This window comes from Passer domesticus, chromosome 14 (assembly GCF_036417665.1).
Source record: "Passer domesticus isolate bPasDom1 chromosome 14, bPasDom1.hap1, whole genome shotgun sequence".
Lineage (NCBI taxonomy): Eukaryota > Metazoa > Chordata > Aves > Passeriformes > Passeridae > Passer > Passer domesticus.
In genome coordinates, this window is record NC_087487.1 from 6440343 (window position 1) to 6463809 (window position 23467).

At 41.8% G+C, this 23467-nt stretch overlaps 1 protein-coding gene across 3 annotated transcripts; it reads right to left on the minus strand.

Annotated features, from left to right (window-relative positions):
- Window positions 1–1537: 1537 nt before the first annotated feature.
- FAM81A (family with sequence similarity 81 member A) lies at window positions 1538–17828 on the minus strand. 3 transcript variants are annotated; one of them, XM_064389258.1, is made up of 10 exons: window positions 17445–17828; window positions 15122–15508; window positions 13744–13811; window positions 12139–12412; window positions 11247–11365; window positions 6059–6188; window positions 4812–4918; window positions 3619–3754; window positions 3046–3241; window positions 1538–2643 (listed from the first exon to the last, which is right to left on the minus strand). In XM_064389258.1, the coding sequence occupies exons 3-10, from the start codon at window positions 13788–13790 to the stop codon at window positions 2504–2506; spliced, it is 1149 nt and encodes a 382-aa protein (XP_064245328.1). In that variant the 5' UTR covers window positions 13791–13811; window positions 15122–15508; window positions 17445–17828; the 3' UTR covers window positions 1538–2503. The 3 variants fall into 3 exon arrangements, with proteins under 3 accessions (XP_064245328.1, XP_064245327.1, XP_064245329.1); XM_064389257.1 differs by having other exon boundaries at window positions 15122–15512; XM_064389259.1 differs by lacking the exon at window positions 13744–13811 and having other exon boundaries at window positions 15122–15512; window positions 17445–17823.
- Between the last annotated feature and the right edge of the window lie 5639 nt (window positions 17829–23467).

Here is a 23467-nt window from a genome sequence, read left to right on the forward strand (position 1 = left end):
GCAGCTGTGCTTCCAAGCACTGCTGTTTCCTTCTATTTGGCTTTACAAGATCCCTGTGGGTCAGTTTTCAGAATCAGTTTCCATCTGGCAAAACCAAGGTTCCACAGCTGGGTCTGCAGCACTGCCCTGGTGCCTCCACAGTTGTTCCCCTCAGGGGAAGCTGTGCCCAAGGAGAGGATTTTGCCCTGGCATGATGATCAGAGGATGCTCCAATCCTCAGAAGCCACTCTGAATTCTCCCTGAAGGACTGGCTTATCACATGTGAGCACTCCCTGGCAGACAATGCCAACAAGACAAGGCTGGCCTGGGCCTCCCTCCACTTGGCACTTCAGAGTTTGAAGACACTGCTTGGCACTAGGTTGAGTGTTATTTTATTTGGGCTTTTACTTATTTGCTGTAGCTGAAATTTAGGAAAGAAACATTTTTAAGGCAGCAAAAAGTAAAACTGGGTAGGGTTTCCTGTGTTGTTTTATATCTGGATCAATCACACAAGATTTTTACGAGAGAAACAATTTAATTAAGTCGTATATAAATGTTTCTGATTCCTTGTATGCTCTTCATATCATATCAGATTTTCTCGGGTACAGATTTCCAATTACAGAATTTCAAAATTATTCTGTTTTCTTTGCTATTTTCCTTTTTTTCTTTTCTTTTTTTAATAAAATACCAGTGATAGCTTTTCTACTGCACATGGCTAAATATTTAGGAATAGATAGGAATACATACAGGAAGTAAGATTGAATTTTAAAGACAATTCCTGAGAAATATCTACAAGCATTTAACTGTCTTTCTTTAGGGAACTGGGCTTTCCCCTTAGCTGCCATTGTAAATATATTTCACAGGACATGGATGATAACAAAACTGCCTCTGGTATTTCTGGTTTGTATCAGAGAGCATTGGGAGCCAGAGCTGCAAATGCTTAATGTGTCTTTGAGACTTCAATGACTTTCAGCTGCAGAGGAAGTGAGTACAAACTTAGGTGTTAATCCTGTAAAGATGTATGCATTTCCATGATTTTTACACTCTACACTGACGTACTGAAGTTAATGACTGTAAGTTCTTGAAGCAGTTTTTAAAATTCTTTGTTTGTTTTTTATATGGTGACTCCATGGACCAAAATGTCTTTTATGGAAGTGATATTTGCCACCAATTTTCCAACTAAAAATATATTTTTCCAATACTAGCTGAATGAAAGGTTGATTAAGGGCAGTGTAGAGACATCCTATTAATTTATTTAGATTAACAGTACTGTAAATTCTGTCAATTAATATTGGGTTTGTGTATTAATTACTGTTAATAGTATCAATTAATAGGATGCTGGATAAAGTCTTTTATTTTTTCATGCGGGTTTAATCCTGTGTGGTTTACAAACGTGAGGAGCAATATATCATGCCATGAATGAAGGAGTAAAAACAACATACATTTTTTTCCTATCTAGATAATATGCCACATGGGTACTGATTTTCATATTCTTCTGAGAATGGAAATTATTATCTGGAAATAATGGGAATGCAATTAGCAGTTTGAGTCTGCTGTATTATTAAAGTCTACTTAAATATGATGAACTGATTTTTTTACTTCAATGAAAATTTCTAAGGAGATCATAAACTGCATTTTATTTTACATTAGAGTCTCCAGACTAGGTTAGATTATCACCTTCTCTTTAGTTTTCAAACCACTCTAAGTTTTTATCAAAATATTGAAGCAAGTCATAGCAACACATGCCTAGTAAAAAATGCCCTATATACATCCTTTACCTCCTGTCAACTCCCCTTGGTTATTAATTTTAAAAGGTTACAATACTTAAGACCATGTAAGTTGTTTCTTATGTTGTTTATGAATCATCTAAGTCTACAACTACATTACATAACACTACCTACTTTTCACACACAGAATATTTGCAAACCTAAACAAAGATTTTCTGATGTTGTCTTGATTTTGAAGATTGGTCTGTTTAGTGCCAATTCTGTCTTCCCAGGAAATCAATAGTAGAGAAAGTCACTGTAAAAATGTCCATTGATTTCAACTAAGTAATTTGTATCAAGGTGGAGAACCTTGCCAAATTTATATGAAGCAAATGATAGCAACTTACCTTTTTTTTTTTTTAAGGTGGAGGGGTGCAGGTGCATATAAAAGCAAATAGCTGCCTGATCAAGCCTGCAAAACTGGAATGCCTTTAGCAAACTAGGTGCCAGCTTCACCAGTGTATTACTCCAGTTTTACACAGTGCTAAATTTCCTGACAGCAACTGGAGTAGTGCAGTGGCAAAGCAGCACCTCAGCTCCACAGGCTCATTGCCAGTGATCCAAGAACAGCTTGTATTTACTGCTGTGAGCAAACACCTGTGCAGCAGCAGCAGCAGCAGCAGCAGCAGCAGCAGCAGCAGCAGCAGCAGCAGCGTGTCATTTGGTACATGCAGGTAATTGGCATTACAGACTGGAACAACACTAGAGTCTGCCTAGTTAGCCAGGTAAACACTAATCTCTCAGACAAAACCTTGCAGTCATGGTCCAGCTTCTCCCCATCTCGGAACCTCCTGCTTCATTTGGTGGATCTGCTTCTGTAGTTCATCTCTGTCCAGCTTCATTTTTGCTTCTAGAACTTGCCGTAGGGAGCCAATGCTCTCATAGATAGCTGCAAACCCTAATTGCAGGTGAGAATGACATTAGTTCATCATGAGGAGCAAAGTATCACATCACTGCTAGCAGAATGCCCTTCATAATGCTCTGCTTTGCACCAGGAACTCAGCAAAAGCTCTGAAGGCTAACGGGGTGTAACTGTGTGCTGAAGGCAGAAATGCCCTGATGGCAGCCCAGCTATGGCTGTACCTGCTTTGGGGAGAGCACTTCTAAGCTGGGTGTCACCCCTTATTGCTCTGCTTATTGCCCTTATTGAAAATTCCTCTTAATGCCACAGGTGTAGCCATTACATCTACCCCAAAAGTATTTAAGCTACTTGATACAAGCAAAGACATTTTGCATATTAGTATGAGTGGATCACTGTCACCACAATTCAGAATAAAGAACTGGATAACTATGGTCCTACCAGCATTGACTTCAGCTTTCATTTCTTTTATATCTTCATTTATCTCATTTTGAAGTCTGACAATGCGAATATTTAGCTTTTCTTCAGTCTGTTTTGCTTCATGTGCCTCCATGGTTATCTTCTGCATTTCTTCTATTCTCTCAATTTTCTCTGCCATTTGGTTGAATTTCATCTCAATACCTCTCTCACTCATTTCCTGGAGCCAGGAAACAGAATTTTAATTATTTACTCTGCATGTAGAATAACAGTGTCCTTTTAAAAATATTAAATAGATACTGATTTATCATCTTTTATCTGGAATTTAAAATGTAAGGAATTACAATTTTCATAAAATCATTTCAAATTACTTGATTAGTGTAGGTTAAAATACTGATCTATTTAGCAGTGACCAGATTTATTTAAAGATTCTCAAGTTGTAGGCATTACACTTGATATTGATGAAGAGACTTTGGCATATTCTGAGGCTATCTGAAAATCTCACTCAAATAACATCTCACTTATATCATCTTAGTTATTAATAATGCTTTTGAATGCTTCCTGAGAAGTATCACAGGACATTTGAATGGAACTTACAGTGCTTTCCTTAAAAGTCAGTGAGAGTTGGTCGATTTTTTGTACAAGCTCTTTCTCAGTCCTTCCGTGTTCCTGCTCCAACCAGCTCCGTGCAGACAAAATCTGATTGCTGAGCTCCTCAACAGCATCTTTTAATCTAGGGACACAACAGAAATCAGCAGACACAAAAGAGAAGAACTGGACATTCAACAGTGACTTTTTAATGAACATGTTCATAAAAACACAAAATGGCAATTTAATACATTCTTCACACCATATGAAGGCGAGCCTTTGAATTTTGAGGCTATTAAACTGGATGTGGTAACATTGGTTTAGAAAACAAAGGTAGAAGTTCACAGCAAATCTATATGAAAAACATCACAGAAGTTGAACCACAGTAGATGAAAATTCTTTGTGACATTGAAAACAGAATATGGTCATCCATTCAGATTCTAAACTTTATGTCCATATGTATCAAATCCAAGCAAAGATTTGGTACCCACTTATTCTGGTTCCTGTAACTCCACTTACATTGTCTATACCCACCTCAACTTTACTCCAACCAATTGTGCCAGTGAAACTGTTTCTGTTCTCCAGTGAATACACGAAACCTGCATTGCATGAGGATGGTGATAAGCAGTAAGAAATGGCTTATACCAGGACTGCCACTGAGTGAAATGCCTGGAGAGGCGTTAACATCTGAATTGAATATAATGACCCCATGTAATGTTTGGTAGTACAGAGTATCTAACCACTAATAATTTAGGTATATCAGTTATATTCATGTTTGAAGCCAGTTTAAAGCAATAGCACTCTGTGAGTGCTGTGACTTGCTTCCTGCTTGCTTCAGTTGACCTTTTCCCCCTGCTCTGGACAGCCACCTCCAGCTTTCATTGCTTCAGACAGTTCTTACACAAAGGCACCAGGCCACTCTGACAAAAACCCCTTAGTTGTGTCCTTTAATATAAGTTCTGCCTGAATACTTAACCAGGAACTTAATCAACTTTTCAGAATTGCCTAACCACATTAGGGGCACAATTCTCGGTGAAAGCAAGACCTCTTGACAGTCAGCTTTTGTAATATCTGTGGAGCAAACACACCTATTCATAGAGGTTCCTGCTTTTATAGGCCTGAAGATTATACCAGTCAGACTGGGAAAAGAGAAGTCCTACTCCCAAGGTACATGGCAGCAGCAAGGCTTCCCAGGCACTTACTTTGTGTCCAGAACTTGCAGCTGTTGGTTGCTCTCTTTGTAGGCAATCTTCAGCTTTGCTTCTTGTTGCATTATCGATTGCTCTACTCTGCTCAGCAGATGAGAAATCTGAAACAAAATTCAGAATTCACTATTTTTCAACAGCATTTCATCACTGTTTCATTTGAGGCATTTTCATAAGAGTAGAGGAGGTCTAACAGACAGCTCACTTTTGCTAACATTTCAAAAATTACTGAATTTGCATATTTTACTTTATAATGAAAATATACTATCTCTCAATATTAAAGTATTGGCATTTTGAAAACTATTTTTTTTTGCCTTAAATAATGTGAATAGTTTTGCCTTGAAAATCTCTGCCTGGTCCCTCCTTTAGACAGCAGAATTTGCATGATCCATACATTTCCAAATTGCCACATAATCAGAATAAACAAGTGCCCAAGCATTCCACCAATACTGAGGGATGTGCTGCATCACTTTGTGTGTAAGGGCCACTGCAGTGACAGAAGTGCTGGGTTTAACTGGGGAGAAGTCCCAACTACAAGAGAAAATTTGTCACCAAAACAACCAGCCCACTTCCTCAAAGCATACAGTTCTGGTTCCCTACAAGATGCATGACAACATGCTCCTGGAATGCTAATGTACTACACTGAGGCTTCTGAGAAAGGCAAAGTGCATTTTAGCCCTTTTTTACCCACCACAAAAGGAAGATGTAAAATACTTTTTGTTGACCGAGAAAATGGGAAGGCCTTGAGATGTGACATTAAGGAAAAGAAATCTCCATATCTCCAAGTCTCTGCTTGTGTCTAGTGCTCACTTCCATTCTCAAACCCAATGGAAGAGAAACCTGAGAGACAGATTAATGGATTCACAGAACCCAAAGCTAGTTTTGTTTTGCACACCTTCAAAATTTGTGTTCAAATACATATAGGATCATCCTGGGAAGGCCAAAATAAGCAGTGAAAGACACAGAGGCTTATATTGTTGTAGTTTTGTTGAGCATGTGCCTTCACATACTAATCCCTTCTAGACAGATGCTGCAGGAAGAAATTAAGGACCTTTTCCAGTTAGAGCAGTACAGTAATGAACCTAAGTACAGCATTCAGTGTAATAAGGATTGAGCTGATACACCTCTCCATTTGGAAATCTGTGACCTCCCAGGAAAATAATTAACAGTGAGTAAATGGAGTCTGTGTGAATTAGACTAGAACTCTTACCTGTACAGGGATTGCCTTGGTCTAAGTACCATACCTGTATTTCTGCCTCTTTGATTTTAGATTCTAAGATCAGCTTGGAGGTGTGTTGGTCTTTACTTAGACTCTGAAGTCTTTCATATGTAATTTTATGCTCTGCAGACAGCCTGGCTAACCCAGCATCACACCTGTTTGAATAGATAAAAAAACAAAGCACCAGCCAAATAGAATATAAGGTCCAGGCTTTTAGAATTACCCATTTCATACTGGCCATTTCTGTGGAATCCCTGGCTGGCTAGAGAAGCAATGTCTTTGGGACTGTAAGAATGGTAATACATCTCATAGTGTTCAGAGAAGTGCTCCCAAATAGGTCTGGAGGTCAAATAGGCTGATAAACAAATTCCATTGTTCTTGGCACTGACATGATATGGGTAGGCTGTGTTATCACTCAGGGAAATCACTCAGAAATGCAAAGATGCAGAATTTCATTTCCATGTCTTTTTTAAAGCTCCAGACGATATCTGATGAGGTTCCCCTACATAACTGATATGCATTCCCCTACATTATTAATAGCCTAAATAACTGAGGACCATTTTTTCATTATTGTACCTTTGCATTTTTATTTGTGAAATAGTAGTACACAGCTAATATGTGTAGTTAACAATGGGGGGCAAATTTTATGGTTCTTGGTCTTTAGGTGAATAAATAAATCGTCATTGAAAGCAATGGCAATTTTGTCTCAGAAAAGGCTGTAAAATGAAGTCCTGGAACATAATAATTATTGTTTCCTTTTGTCACATTGGAACACTTCTTAATGCTGTAACATTTTCAGGATAAATATGCTATAGAACGTGTGTTTTCTACCAGATTTTAAAAATAATTTGTTCGGTGGATTTCATCTACAGTAATGCAGTAAGGGCATTAACTGAGCTGTAAAAATATGAGTACTGTGATTTCAGGAGTAAGACCTCTGTGAAGTATGACTCACATATATTTTTTTTTGCTAAGGGAAATATGTAATCATCAGTGTTACCAAATTTGATATAGGAGACTGATGAGGAACAGACAACAGTTACAATTTGAGGGAGAAAAAGGCAGTAAAATAGAACAAGCTGAGGCATGTTAAGTCATTATCTAAACCAATGACATACTTTGTCATCTTTTTAGTCACATTTCAGTTTGAAAGCTTTCATTTCAACATGCATTTTCATTACCTCAGTTACAGGAATTGCCATTATCATTAAACATGAAGGGAAAGCCACAGCTAAAATGACAAAAGGAACATCTGCTTATTATTGTGGTACAGTTTCAGTATGAAAATAATCAGTAATGTAAAATAGCACATAGGCATTAGAAAACTTGAGGAGATTAATTTCTAGTGTAGCAGTTCAGCATTGTGAGACCCATTAGTAATATCTGCAGGAAGCCTGGCTAGGGTTTACGTAGCAGTGAAAAGCTTGTGGGGCTCACAATCAGGCAGTTTCTTCAGAAAGATGAGAGAAGCCAAATCTCTCCATGTTGTTACAATCAGAGAGAATCAGAGCAATGGAAGCATCTTGCATCAAGTCACCAAAAGGTTGTGGGCTCCAAAAAATGCTCAGTTTTGTTTCTCTGAGGCATGCCAGAAAATATATAGAGCAACAGCTTTGAAACTACTGAAGCAATTTAATCAGCAGGCACCTGTGAATGTTTTTGAAGTAAATTAGTGGTTTGGGTTTAATCACAGAGCATCTCTCTTCTGCATGGAATTCAGTTATGTGGCCAAAGGGTTTATGTAATTCCGTGGTAACTGAAACATCAATATTCTGACTATGTGAATTTAATGTCTGCCTGGTATGCATAGATCAGATTATTTTGGTTTATCTTCTATATCTGTTGTATACACTCACAAACATGATTGGTTTTGACCTGGAAGAAAATATTTGTGTTCAGCATCAAAAAAATCAAAAAACAAGTAGTTGCTCCATTCAGTATCACTGGGGCAAAGATAAAATGAGAACTGTGCCAGCACTCTGCAGCTGGCTGCTATATGCACATGTTGTATGGTATGGAGAGAGCTTTTAATGTTCCTGGTCTATTATAACAGGAGGTGTTTCAATTAAAATGGCAGTGAAAAACAAGTAGCTGGAGAACAGGTAGTGCAAAGCAAGTTGAAATGCCCGGTGGGGCACTGGGCAAGAGCAGCAGAGCTGGTGGGATGTGCTGGCCTGGGGCAGGGAGCCCAGAGCTGCCCTCGTGGTGCCACCTCCCACACAGCAAGGGCCAGAGAGCAGCACATTTATTGCTCCTGGGGACACTGTCAGTGTGGTGCAGCCCAGATGCATCAGACTCATAATCTGTGCAGCAGGAAAATCTGCCTACGTGTAATGAGCCCAGGTTGTCTGAAATGAATCAGTTCTATAATGTAGATAAAAAAGTCATCTATATATGCAAAGTAGGTCCAATTTGAACACACACAGTTGCCATTTCTCCGGATGTTTCAGCTCTCAGGAAGCTTTTATGAAGAGCTACTGCTATCATTCCAACCAGACTGCTGGATTAAAACTTTCCAGACAAATGCTCATTATCCACAAGTAATTCTCTAAATAAATGACAAGGCACTAATGAATTTTATGATCTGTTATCACTAGAAAAAGAACTGGTAAATCTGTATAATATAAAATTGACAACATAAGAGACAGGAGGCTGGAGAATATGATTTACTGGCATAGATCTAATTTTCTGCTAATGCATTGCTGAATTTTATAGAGGTAATATTTTTTCATAAGTTAATAATAATGCTGATTTTTAGCAATAATTCAGGGCTGTGATAACACTTTACAAATTCTTCAGTAAACTGTGCTTATTGAGAAAGGATCCAGAGACATGAGCTGTAATGTGTGGTCTGTCACCTTCTGATAGCAGTATTAGTTGATTCTGTGATGTGAGTGAGGTATGTTGGAGTCTCACTCCTGCAGAGCAGTGGGGAGTGTGGTTTGGGGCTGTGCTTCAGAAGGGCATGTGCACGTAGGGATCCCTTGTTCCCATCATTAATAGCACCAGCCCTCAAGAAATAATGAGACAGTTGTTTGATGATGCATTGACATGTTACAGAACAGTTGGTGTTAGGAAATAAACACCCCTCTCTCCAATATGAAACTGGAATAGGATTTTTAGTATGCATGAATTTACTGGAACTGAAATTTGGCCAGAATCCTAAAATGGACACTAAAGTTATTACATGAAAAGGGGCTCATGCTTTGGGATTTACTGTCTAAACTGATTCCCACTGTCCTTCTGCATGCTGCCAGCCTGGAGCAAACACAGCACTCAGAGCTCCTGCAGCCTCTCAGTGTACCTTTGCTGTGGCTGAAAGTTGATGCACAGGAAGTTGGTAACCCACACTAACTTGATCGTGTTTCTAGTGTTTCACTCTGAATTCATCTGGAAGCTAGCAGCACTAGAGGTAAAATTACATTAGGTGAGTAAAGTGTATTTTATAGAAGGAGCATTGGCTAAAGTAATCAGAAGGTGCTTATCTCTGGGAAATTCTCAGTGTTGTGCCAAAGGCACAACAAACCACTGTCTTGACATAATCTCCAGCGAGTGCTGTAATCATTATTCACTGGAACACTAATTTCAAAGTAGAATATGTCTGCAAATAAAGGTAAATTACTTTCTCTCATGGACCATTGTTTTAAATTGCTTTCTCATAAAGGGAAGTCTTTTTTTCCTCATTCAGGGATTTTTTTTTTAAGAGAACATGCTGAATGGAAGCATAGAATGCAGTATGGAAGGTAACAGTTACAGGGCAATAAACTGATTCTCTTATGGGAATGAATACAAATAACCTGCATTCATCACACAGTCTGACAGAAGCACATGGATATAATCTCATTCAATTTGCAGATAAATTGCAACCCAGGCACAGCACAAGGGTGGTGCCCTACGGAAGTAGAGGAAGGAGCTCTGGCACAGCCTGTACCCATCCCCAGCCTCCCACACCGAGGGCTCAGGCCAGGCCAGGGCCCTGCAGTCACACCCACAGCAGCACGAGCTTCTCTTGAGTTCCCTGACTGAGGGCCAAGGCACCACATTTTGCCTCCCAAGGTGTCAGTAGCAGTGCTGCTCCACACAGAACCCCTCGCAGGATGTAGTATGATCTCAAAGTATTTTTATAAAAAGAAGCAGGAAGATCTAAGCATTTACATTTTGGGGGGACTTCTCAGCAGGATAAATACATGTATGTGTATCTCTCTATAGGTTTTTCCATCAATTTCCTGATTTGAAAAAAATAAACTAGTTCATTTGCACTCGCTAAAGGATAGTGCGCAACTTACTAACTGTTCAATTCTTCTTGAAACCTCTAAAGTATTTTCTACACAATGGGCTATGAAAATTACAGTGGAAGCTTCAGACAGTTGAGTAATTTATGACAAAACCTTAGTTCAATGAAAATCCCTCTCTGATTTTTTCTATATGTTGTTGAAGGTTATCACTAAATCAGGTGACATGCAGAAAAGGAAGGAAAATTATCTACACAATATAGACAACAGGTCAAATTCAGGACAAATAGAACTCCACCAAAGTTATTACCCAAGCAGCTTTAGGCCAGGTTATGTCCTTTTCCTGGAGCTGTACACATCCTCTGTCTTTCGTGTTCAACTTTAAAGGCACTTAAGCAAATGTTGTTGTGCTGGGGTTTGTAAATTTGTCATTGATGGCACAGCTGAAGTCTGTGTGGCTGCAGAATTGTAACCAGGAGCTTTGGGCAACCTGTAAAACCTCTGTTACAGTACAGTTTTCTGTTCCTGTGTCATGTAGTCCATGTGGGATTTAATATGGCTAACCACTAACTGAATGTGCAGATTTTTACTTCTAAAATATATGCAAAAATGTGCAACTGTTTTGTTCTTCACAAGTGCAGATTGTTCCGTGCTGCCTTTATAATTGTGCTAATTAACGTGTTTCAAAGACACGAGTCTAACCACAGTACTTTTTAAAAGCTGAACCAAATCCAATTTCCCAGGGAATTTAAAATAATTTATTTAGAACTAATTTCAGGAATTTTAGGAATTAAGGGTGATATTGCCAAATTTAATATGTAATTCTGGAATGCAAAGTATTATTATTCATTTTCTTGAAAATGCAGAGCAAAATTATCCTTGGAATTTTGCCAAAGTAGAATTCAACCCATTATCATTAACACTTCAGGATTAAAACAAGATTAGCTAGCCCCCAAAACACAGTTCCATGGGGACTTTTACCTTGCAACTCTTCCCCGAAGATCTCCCAGGCCAGAGAGCTGCCGCATTTCAAGACTCTTCAGGGTAGAATTTGTTCCATAGCTGAGATTGTCTCTGACACGTATCTGTTCCTGCAGCATCTACAGAACATTCATATGCAAATAAAAACTCAGTATGTCACATTTAATGTACACTTTAAATGTCACTCATTATTTTTCAGTAATTCAGTATCCTCAGATACCATTTTATTATTACTTTATTCAAAGCTTTGTCTTGTAATGTACTAAACCAGATACCTTTGAGGTATTCTATTATTTCTTATTATTAGTGTCCAATCTGCACACAACTACCACAATATATAAAGTAGAACTTGACAGTGAAATGGAGACCTATTTTTTTTTCTTCTTTCATTTTCCCTACCACACCCCTGTTGTTCACTGCAGCAGAGGTCAGACATGAAGTCATGTGTCTGCCTAGGATTAGGTCATAAAAATGAGCAATTGGGTTTGGTTACTTCGTGTCGTCAGTGAGTCGGAAGGGAAAGAAAGTTTATTATAGAGCGAAGGCATTTCCTAGTGTTTATACAGCACAGCCTTTGGACTGAAGTTGAGCTGGGTATTAGTGTCACATTAATTCATTTTTTCAAGATTTTCCAGTGCAGCTTTTGAAAGCAAGCTTATTAGAACCACAAAGGCTCCTGTGTTTATATGCTAATATCCTGTGCTATTTTCATAGCCACCGAAAGAATTATGTAATTTGCAAACACTTTTTCAAGTTGTAAAAACAATTTATAAGCTTACAGGATCTTCAGACCTTGTCTGACCTTTACTTATCCCGTGGTAAACTTTGTTAGGAAACGAGAAGCAGTAAGTAGCTGAGATGGCACGAGTGCTGTGCCACATTCCTGCCATACCTCGATGTCCCGGTTGAGCTGCCTCACTATCGCAGTTATGTTTCGGATGTGCTCCTCCAGGAGTTGCCTTGCCAACCGGTCACCCCCCCCTTTGTTCTGCATTCTGTGCAGCGTGGAAACAATGTCCTCCTTAATGCGAAAAGCGTGTTCCACAAGAGCTGCTGTTGTTTTCTCATGGCTCAGGATTCTGTCCTCCAGCTGATCCACCAGGCTGGCGGATGCCAGCGGCACCGCTGTCAGTGCCTGGCTGTGCAGCGGGATGTTTCGGACCCGTCTGGGGGGGAAGAATGTCCACATCTTGTTAAGTTCTCACACAAAACTCTGCAATTTGCACTGAAGGCAGTATGACACTGGCATGTGCAGTGCTGGGGAGAAGCCCCAAAATACACCCAAGAGTGTCCACTGCTACAAATAAGTGGGTGCTGTGTTGGCCGTGTGTCTTGTACAAAGGCTGGTCAGGCTTTTTCTCATGACCTTTAAGGAAGCTTACAAAAGCATGGGATCTTAAGGAAAGGACATTACCATAATAAAAGTAGTTACAAATAAGAACTATAATTTGATTAACAATCCAAATTCAACCCTTTCTACTGAGTTTTAAAAGTAATGTTATTTGTCTTTACAGTTTTCAGGCTTAACGGCTTAATCAAAACTGTAACAGTTGAAGGTAGATATTGTAAATTAAATTAAACCAGATCAGAATTAAAAAGGAGTAGCTTGGTCAATCCCTTTTCTGTCTCTATAGCTAGCCTGTAATACCATACAGAAGCTTGTCCCCTTGGACAGGAGCATATGTGGGCATAGAAACTGAGGTGAGACCAAATTTATGACAAGTTTCTCATAGTCTTAGAAGTTAAATTTCCCCCCAAAATAGCTTACATTTGGGTACCTTGAATAATTATCTAAATTTTTGAAGAGTGTTCTGCATTGCACAGCTCCCATGGAATGCAGTGGAGTTCATGGGTGCTGAAAGTAATGAAATGAGTCTGCTAATGCATGCAATCTTTTGCTGCCACTATGTTCTGTGAAGAATAGCAACATTTTCAGAAGCATAAGTAGATGATACAAGTTCAACCCCACTTCAGAAAAGGAGATATTTTTGTCTAGGAACTCTGATTTACTGTGTATTCTCATGTTGTTTCCTGTTAATGAGCCAAATTAGCAGTTCAGTTTGACCATGGTGATGGAATCCTTTGAACTCTTCAGGGAAATCCCCAGGGCCTTGCCCTGGAAGAATATACCATAGAGTTCTCCCCACCTAGGCTGAAAGAGAGGACTTATTGATAGAGATGTAGGAGGATTCCAGCAAAGGTCACTTTTGGCTCTGTGTTTTCACAACCCATTCCATGCTATTTGAACACTGGCTAAAGTGTTCTTGGACTTCTAGTCGGTGAGATTTAAGCTGTTGAATTTCTTTGGGAAAGGGCTAAGTAAAAGCTGAGTAAGGCCTTGTCATTTGGGCTATGATTTGAATGTCTATGATATTTCACTTTGCATTGCACACTAATGCCAAAGTCCCAGGTCACAGCATTACTGTATATAGGGAATTAAGAGATACATAAATACTCTGTGTCATGAAGATATTTGGTTTTATATTCCAGACTGTACCTTTCAGAAGGGGCAAGAGTTGGGAAGATTGGGCTTCGGTGGGCCATTCTCTGGTCAATAATTTATGTCTGTTGAAAAAGTACAAATTGAATTATTGAATAGCTTATATCTGGTACTGAAATGACTTAAAGCTTTTGCTTTCAGTGCACCTTTAAGTTAAGTGTAATATTATGCTGATACTGGTGATCTTGGCATCCAAATATTGCTAATGCAATAAATGCAAATAAAAATTAATACAAAAGAATGAAGACTAAAAATTGCTAAAAAGCTTTTTATAGTGAAAGTGATACTCTTGAAAAGATTAGGCTGACAGCCTTGAAACTGAAATCTGCTGTTGACCCACAGAACTGGTTTGGCAGGGCAGAGGTAAACAAAGTTCTTTTCCCCAATCTTCTACTGGTCTCTGATATAATTAATCAATTAATAATAAAGTAAGGTCTGCAGGATGATCATAAAACTTAAGAAAATATTGACTGGAGAATCAAATACAAGTGTTTCATGACAGCAGATTATTAGGGGTAAGATGTTTTTCTCATAAAAACATTGGCAATCAGAAACCAAAATAAAATGTGTGACATCAGCAAAATTTATCAAAACTGAGTCTTGTATTAATTTGTCATCAAATCTAAATGACCACACTTTAGGTTGTAAGTAAATTCTTCTGTGGTAAGAATATAAATTCTGGTTTTAATTTTTAGACGCAGCCAGACTGTGACAGACATTGCAGCAGAGTAGGTCTATTAAATAGCTTCAGAAAGATATTTTAGTGTCTTAGTGTGAGACCAGTACCTGGCTCAGCAGCTTTGTCCACTGACAGAAATTAATGAAAAATATATTAGCCTCAATCAAATCCAACAAATCTCCCCTACATAAAACAAAAAACATTTTTAAGTATAAAGAGAAGTAGTGTGGCCTGAGCCTGATCTCCTTGGGAACCTAAAATCCTCACTGCAAAATAAAGGCTGGTGTATGAAAAGAAGCTCACAATTGCTGATGAAATCCTGTGCAGTCTGAGAAAGATGGGGTTATGGAAATACAATAGTCGAATATCGATAGTGAAGGAGCAATAGGGCTACCCTCTGAGATCTCAAAATGCAAAGCATGTTTGTGCTTTAGAAATGTATGAAAGCACTGCCTGAAAGCAGAGAGCAAACATTGTCACAGTGTGTGTGTTCTATTTATAGCACGGTGCTTCAGAAACTACAAATTAGAAAAAAAACAGTTTTAAGAGAAGCTGGGTTGCTGAGCAGCAGTGACACCAGACAGGAATTCAGAAGGTCTGAATTGAATTCCTCGCTCAATCTCTGATGCTGTTGACTTTGGACAAGTTATTTCCATGAGTAATTTCCCTACATGTAAGAGAGATAACCATACCTACCTCCTTGTTTAGGGTCTTACATGGCTATAAGTAAAAAGCACAGTGTAAGAGATGGGGGTCATTGTGGTGACTTCTGCATTCAAAGTCCTGCACAGACACTGAATGTCCAGTCCTGCAGTCTGTTCCTCACACTCATCATTTCCCAGCTGTTGGATTTTTAAGGAGTGCCAGCACTCAGCGAGGGGTCCCTCCTGGTCACACCACGAGACTGCAGCAGGTCACACCACCAGGCACCCAGTTCTCAGTGTGCCTGAGACCTCTGGGCCTTAGCACATCTTAACCATCTTGATGCATTGAAGCTTTTAAGCATAATTTAGCTGTAAACACAGGAATTATCCCACAGATTTGGGAAGAGATATGTGCACCGCAGCAGCAAAGCTCTGGATCCTACCTAGAAAAACAAAGAACAAATATTAGAGTCCATACATCTAGCAGCATCTTAGTGAAATTTAGTGAAATACACCTTATAAAACCAGCCAAACAGTGCTTTAGTCTCACAGCCTTCAGTACCCATTTATTATCAATTAGAAAATAATGTTTGCAGCAAGGTAAGCATAGGTTTGCATGAAGTCAACTCTTTCTGCCAGTCTACCATAAGAAATGCAGCTAAATGCAAATATCTGGAGTAAGTGTGGATATGAAACAAAAGTTACACAAATGAACTTCTCATTCATTTCTCTTTGCTCAGTACACAGTGAAGCATATCATCAGATATCAGATTTCTTGATCTGATCCAACAGCCAGAAAGGGTCTAAGACTTTGCTTGGCCGTTGTACAAAGCTTTGCTGCAGTTTGGAGATATTTGCAATTAACAAATAGATGTTAGAACTAATGGCAAATTCCTTCTCTATGAGAGTAATACCAACTTACACTAGTAAATAGAAACTGTAAAATGTTCTATAAGAGGAGTATAATTTCATGTGGCTCTTTCAATGGCAGTAAACTGGGGTTGAGTAAGATACCAGTTGAAATATGGGTTACAGGTGCCTAATTATTATTTTTTAAATAATGTAGTTTCCTGCTTTATACTGCTATGAGCAATTTAAGTCATGATGTATTAACCCAGTAAATTTAGGTTGACTGATTTAAGTTACTGAATATTCTAAATATACTTGCACATGGACAAGATACAAGTTTTTTCCTATTTGGAAACTACATGTCTGATTACCAAAAATAACTGTTCACTTGATACTTAAGGGAGGTTTTCCATACAAATGTGCAGTGCTTCCTTACTGTTTCTTTAAATCATTGACATAAGATGTGTAAAAGCTTGAAAAAAAAAGAAATCATCCATGGGATATGATGAAGAGGTGCTTCTGGCAATATGCAGTTCACTCCTTGCTATTTGTGCTGTGGCATCCCTTCACGACTTTTCAGACTGCCTCGCATGTTTATTTTCTGTGGGATCTCCATTTCTCCTGCTTTGAAGGATAATCATACCTGTAGTGTTCAGTTTCCTATCTTCCATGATAATCTACAACTAATGCTGTAATGTCTGCGCACCTCGGAGTGTTTTTCACATTCATTCTCACAATATGCCTGTGAGGTAGGAAGCATTATTATCCCTGAAAATACAATTTCCTTCTGTTGCTGGTAGGGAAGTGAAGCACGGGGCGGGCTATGTGACTTGCCGCAAGTCACACGGGAATCAAAGCAGACTGAAATACCTGCCTCGGCAAACACTTTAATCACTCGTTCCTTCTTAAAATAGAAACCGCTTCGGTTGCTGCACAGGGAGCGTGTGACGGCACCACCCCGGCAGCCGCCAGATGCTTCCCAGTGTTACTCTGAAGTGCGCTGGGGCAACGCTCCGGAGTGAGCGGAAAAGTCCCCGTGCTGCAGCTCGGCAAGGGGGTGGTTCAGAGCCCGGCAGCGCCGGGAGCACCAGAGCCGTGCCGAGCCCCGGGCGCGGCTGTGGCACTCGGGAACACGCGATGGGAGCCGGAGGGGCTGCGCCGGCAGCGCGGTGACCGAGCCCGGGGCTCCGAGCCCGGCCGGGGGGCTCCGAGCCAGGCGGGGGGCCCTCTGCAGAAATAGGTGCGAGCGGCCCCGGTGCCGGCCCGTGCCGACCGCCGTGAGCGGCGGAATCGCGGCGGAGCGATCTGCCCTGCCCTGCCCTGCCCGGCCCGGCCCTGCCCTGCCCTGCCCGCGGTTCGGCCCCGCCGGGGGTCCAGGCCTCGCAGTGCGGGGGTCACCGGTGGGCGCGGCGAAGGTTGCGGGGACACGGGTGTGCGACAGCCGACAGGACACCGCGGTGCAGACACCACTCCATGGCCATGCAACACGGGGGGACGGAGCCGGGACAGCCTCTGCGCTCACTCACCGGTGCTGGCTCAGGGCAGGGCAGGGCTGCCCGCCGCTCCCGCGCATCCCCGCCGCCAGCCGAGCCCCGCTCCGCTCCGCTCCGCTCCGCTCCGGGCGCGCTGCCGCCGCGGGAGCGGCCGTTCCCCCGCGCCGTGACCGCCGGGGCTCCGTCCGCCCGCCCGCCCTCCCGGCCGGCTGCGCGGAGCGGATGGGATGAGATGGGATGGGATGGGAGCGGCTGGGAGCGGGGCGGCCGCCGCAGGCCGGGCTGCGGGAGCGGGAGCGGTTGCCAGGACGCCGTCACCATGGGAACGCGCTGCCGCCCTGGCGGGGGGAGCCCTTCGCATCGCCCCCTCCTCGCAGCTATTTCACGGCAGTGCCCGATCCCGGGGAAGCAGGGAGGGGCCGGCAGGCCCCGCAAACCGCGGCGCTCCCTGCGGCACGGGGGGCGAGCGGCGGGGACGGAGCGGGGGCCGTGCCCGCGCCTCCCGCGCCGCCAAACGCCGGCCTCCAGACAGAAAGTTCGGCGGTGACGAACGGCCGTGACTCTGAGTTTCTGGTGGTGCAGAGGAGCCGAGAGTATGACTGAAAGCATGGGTTTTTCCAGAGTGTATATCAAATCCTGTCAGAACACATTGTTAAAATGAATGACAAATATTAGTCTTGTTTATAAAGACTACTTTTCATGTTACACTTTCAAACAAGAGCTAACATGCAGCTTCAGTAAAACTTCATATATCACAGCAAATAAGATCCATCTGCTTGCACAGCAGAGGCGTGTCAGCCTAGAGAAAGTATTACTGGAGAAACAAAGTCCACAGAGGGTGTGTCTGCCTTCGCTTGTTTCCTGCTTGGGTCATTCCTTGGACTTTGATACGACCACCTTGGGTAAACAAAGTGTAAGTGAAACTTTAGAAGAGCTTACTGCACCAGCTCACTCTGAAATAGCAGATTGTCTCTGATTTTAATTTAAATCTATGCGACATCCCATACTGTTGTTAGGAAAACCATTGCAGGACTAAGGATTTGGTAGCTGTGAAGGATAAAAGCATTACACCATGCATACTCTTGTAAAAAGCAAGGTGGATCCACACTCTGATTGACCTATTTATTTTAAAGTAGTTCCCACATCAAAGGATCAGGCCAGAGAGAAAACATGCCGTAGGTGCTTTGAAAACCATGAACTGGGAGTCAAAAGACTGCAGGATAATTCAGCTTAGAATGAGCCTCAGGACAACCCTTGTCCAACCTCCTGCTCCAGCTGAGGTGATTGATGAGGCCAAATGCAGGTGTCCAGGCTTTTACCCAGCCTACTCTTGAAAACCTCCAAGGATGGAGACTGTCCAGCTTTGGTGGACAGCCTGCTCTCATGCTTGTTGGCTGCTGAGGAAAAAACATTTTCTTTATACCTAGTCTGAACCTCTCCTGTTTATATTTATATTGTTGTCTTCCCACCATGTGCAACCATGAAGAGTCCAAATTTGCCATCTTGATGACTTCATTGCAGATAATGGAGGGCCCTGCCGGGTCCCCCAAAGTCTGTTTTCATCAGGCTGAGCAAGCCCTGCATCCTCAGGGATACAGCTCCCAACCATCTCACTGGCCTCTGCTGACCTTGCTCTAGTTTCCTGATGTACACAGCTGTATTCCCTGACCTGGCAAATATCTAGACTAACTTCATATCCCCGTGTAGTTTTTGTGCACCTGTCTAGAGGTTTTTCCTTGCTAAAGAACTGCCCACTGTTTTCTTCAGCATGTATGTCTGCAGAGTAGGGCTTGAAAGCAAATTGTTAGTTAAAGCAAATCAATTGAAGTTATTTTAATTTAAAAACATAACATTTGTACCTCCTACTGCAGTCTTGAAAATAACATTAAGATGTAGCCATGCTCAGCTCTCAGCCTGCTTTCTCTGGCAACAGTGGAGGCCAAGAGCTAGGGACAGGGCATGTAAATTCTTGTCTGTTCTTACACTCTTTCCAAGGCATCCACACCAGCGGGACCTGAGGTGAATGGTCTTTGGTTTGACCCATACTGATGCTCTTTTCATATTGTGTTATCAGAGACTATTATTTTTTGTACTTGTATCACTTTCTTGACGTTTCTAACCAAAGCAGTACTAAACTATTGTATTTTATATCATTACATCTTCAGTGTAATTCATACAGAACATAGAGATTTTTTTCTTAAAGGAAAGTTCATATCACAATCTTTTTATCAAGGCACAACATCAAGAATATGAATTTATTCTGGAGTCTTCAACTCTCTCACTCATTAATTGAGCCCCACTTATCCAATCACAGAAGTACAGAACGGAGCAATTTAGGCTGGAAGGGATCTCAGGGGGAATATGGTCCAACTCCCTGCTCAGAGCAAGGCTGATTTTGATCCTGGATCAGGTTGCCCATCATAGCATAAAGTTTTCATCTTATAAGCTTGTGTAATGTTGCAAAAAATCTCCCTCTGAGAGGAAAAAAATCCTTGTAATGTTGTTGTTGTGAACAAACATGGCTTAGCTGGATTCAGTCGCAGGAGGCAGAACTCCTCGGTTCCCACGTCTTTGTGGACTTCTTCCAGGTTTACACCAGCCTTGCAAATAACAGCATTATTCATACGTTTTGGTTTGCAGTTGGAGAAAAATTCAACTCTCTGAATTCTAAGTATCTCTTATTCTGAGGCTTCTCTTGATCAGATCCAGAGTGAAAGAGACACGTGCTGTTTTTCCTCAAAAAGCCTCAAACCAAGCAGTGGATGTAAAAGGGCTGGTGACTTTGTTGTACTCTTTATTCCAGTGGTAGTTCGGATGGACACGTTGAGCACTAATGCTTTTTTTTCCCCTTTGCTGTCATTTTTAGCCAGTTAGAAAGCAGTCAGAGCAGTACTTATTTCATTACAATTTCTAATATTTTCCAGATTCACTGACTTCTCATAAGAGTTATTTCTTTCTGAAGCCACAATAATGCTTTTAGAATGGAAAGCAAGGGAAAGCTTTATTCTGTGGCTTTTCCAGAGATAAAGACCTTGCTCTTTTTTCAGTCAGTTTAGTCTTTGCACAGTTTAGCAGCAGGCTGATCCCTGTTTGGTGCTGGCACACAGTGTCACTCAGGCAGTGGGTAGGTGGAAAGGCACGTGTGAGTTGCCAGCTGCACCATGTAATCACTTCAATGAGTGCTGAGCCTGGACCAACCCCTGCAAATCCCAAATGCTAAGCTAATAAACCTCCTGAGACACTGAAGTGAAGCTTGTCCTTAAATATTTCCCCAAAGCTTAGCACCAGTGATCAATATCAGGAGAATCAAGCAGTGCAACTGTTTGCAGCTAGAAAATATCCTCAAAATAATTCTTAATGTTAGCACTTCTGTGCATGAGCTGTAGGTGTTACTAACCAGACAGACTGTCAGACAATACACGCACTGAAAAAACTGATGGCACTTCTTGATACAGGGGATTTTTCTTAAATCTTTTCAATTAGGTCTTTGAAAAGTATCCTGTCCATACTAATGTTTTGATAGAAATGTCACCACTCCTAAGTTTTGTGCATCATTTAAAAGTACTGGGTTCCTCTGTAGGCACACAGTTTGTGGTCATTGGGAGTGGGGCTGTGCATGAGCCTCCTCCCCAGTGGGCACAGCTGTGAGCAGCAGGTGAGCAGCACTGACAGCACTGAGCCATGGAGTGCCCAGGGGCACTGACCAACCACAAAGGGAGCAGAGGGCACACAGGTGCAGGGCATCAACATGAGGAGATAAAAGGTTGGGCTGAAGAACAGGAAGGGCAATGCTTGCAGCCTTCTGAAGTGGTGTGGTGTTACTCTGTATGGGCAGGGTCCTGAAGCCTTCTGGTGTGGTGAGGTGCTACTGTGTGTGGGTGAATGCTTAAAGCCTGCTGAATCTGTATGGGGATGCTCTGTGCATTGCAGCTGTCTCAGCTGTGGCATGTGCTGTGACATTCCTCTTTACTCTGCTAGAACTCCTCAGTATGAAGATGTGGGTTCTGCCTTTCTCAGGAATGATTTGTACATCCTCAGCTGGAGGAGCCCAGGCGTGCAGACCATTCAGGCACAACACCAGTGACATTCAAGGGGAAATGCTTTCCCCTGCTTCTGAGCAAGGATGTTGAAAAAGTATCAGAATGTTTAAAAGCATGAAAAGAGTTTATAGTGACTTAGACTGTGCTTGATCCACCCAGTGCTTAGCAAGGGTTTATGCAGATGCACAGCACTGGTTCTTTTAGCTCCAGAAATTTTGTTCAAAGTCAGCTTGTAGTCCATGTAGTGTAGATGGACCCAGGAGCACACATTCATTTCAGTGAACCCAGGATCAGTTTCTCAATTAGCTGGTTGGTGTGGATGCACTTTTTAGCTATTCTTCCACAACTTTGTTTTTTGTTATTTATGATTATATAGATGCTTCTATGTATGTAACCACACATAAATATACATGTCTTGAGAAAATAACCTGTACATTAGAAGAGCCACATCCTAAGCAAATAGAAAAACCTACAAAACCTGTATTGATTTTCTATGTTCTGTTGGCCCAATATACATACACTCTCTGGACTCTTGCAGGACTGTTTTAACTGCTTTTTATCAGCCTCATAATTTTATGTAATATTTCCATGTTCAGATGAAATACTAGGCAAATTAGTTTTGTTCTATTTCCATAGAACTGCCATATTCACCTTCTGTAGAGAATCAAAGTGCAAAACTTCTCTCCTGTGAAGTTCTGTGCACTATTAGCACTATCAGATATATTTTTGTTTTAATAGCTGTTGCAGGTCATATTAGCCACCCAGCCATTTTCTCAATGAAAATATCACCTACCTCTCCTATCAATATCAGCCAATATCTGAGCAGTCCACTCTGGAAATCCCAAGCTTCACATGATCAGTAATTATACAGTGCAAGCCCAGCTGAGCTCAAAAATGTTTTGTTTTTTCTTCAAAACCAAGGATGAAACATGCCCAAAGGACTGTTGTGTTTCATCCAACCAAAGGCTGTGGGACATGAGAGGGGGCAGGTAAATAGTTGAAGTTTTGTCCCATTTCTGTGTTGTGCACGTCAGGGTGGTTGGAGTTTGTAACACTTGATCAGCTGTGTGTTTAATGTGTGCTGCCCATCAGACCTGTGCTGCAGTCAGATCTGTGAGGACAAGGCCATGTGCTGAACAGCAGTGTCCTTCCTCTGCACTGGCAGATCTGCCTGCACAACCAGCACCTGGCTCCGAGCAGCCAGAGCACTGTTCTCCTCCAAAAAGCCAGAAGTGAATCTGCTCTTCCCTCATCTCTAAATTATTGTGGACACAAGTCTTTATCTTGTTCATAAAAACAATGAAAATCAAATACATATATTGTGTATAAACAACTCCCTCTTTTTTCCAATAACTGCCCTTCTTTTTAATCAGAAATAAACTAAATCCCAGTACAATCTACTGATGAAACCCAAGACCTTTACTCATTGTGAGTGGTTTTCAAAGTGGTTTGGAAGCAGTATCAACAAATGACTCAGGTCTGGCTGTTGTTGTGATTGATACATTACATTGTTTCCATTTTATTTATATTCTGGCTTAGAGGTGGCATTAGAACCCACTAGAGCGAACAGCAGGGCTTCAAGCCTGAGGTGAAACGTTTGTTAACAGGACTCCAGTAGCCATCTTCGGGCGGGTTTATTGGTTTGATGGCTTAGAAAGCGCAGCCCCTGGAAGTTGTACTGGTTGTGTTCTGGTCAGAACGAACTGAGCAACGTGGAGCAGATGCCGGCTGCCTGCAGGCACCTGGGTTAGTTCGCGCCTGCAGGAACTGTTCCAGCATCCACCCGGTGACAACACGCATCGTACTTTCCAGGCTCTCCAGGGGTCAGCAGCACCTTAGCGCCGTGGTACGCGGGAGGAGGGAGCGCACGCAGCACGCTTGAGGGGTCCGGCCGCCCCCGCCGGCTGAAGGCGTCAGCGCTGTGCGGCGGGCGCTTCTCCCGGGGCTCATCCCGGGGCGCTCCAGCAGCGGCGGCCGTCCGGGCCCCGGGCCGGACCGCGCGAACTCCGCGCGCCG

What these genes read in the sequence shown, in the direction of transcription:
- FAM81A (XM_064389258.1), bottom strand. Translation starts at nt 13,790, where the DNA reads ATGGCCCACCGAAGCCCAATCTTCCCAACTCTTGCCCCTTCTGAAAG. An exon ending in TCAAAGAGGCAGAAATACAG is followed by an intron (nt 4,919 to 6,058) that starts GTATGGTACTTA and finishes ATTTTGTTTCAG; the next exon opens with ATTTCTCATCTGCTGAGCAG. An exon ending in TGACTTTTAAGGAAAGCACT is followed by an intron (nt 3,242 to 3,618) that starts GTAAGTTCCATT and finishes TCCTGGCTCCAG; the next exon opens with GAAATGAGTGAGAGAGGTAT.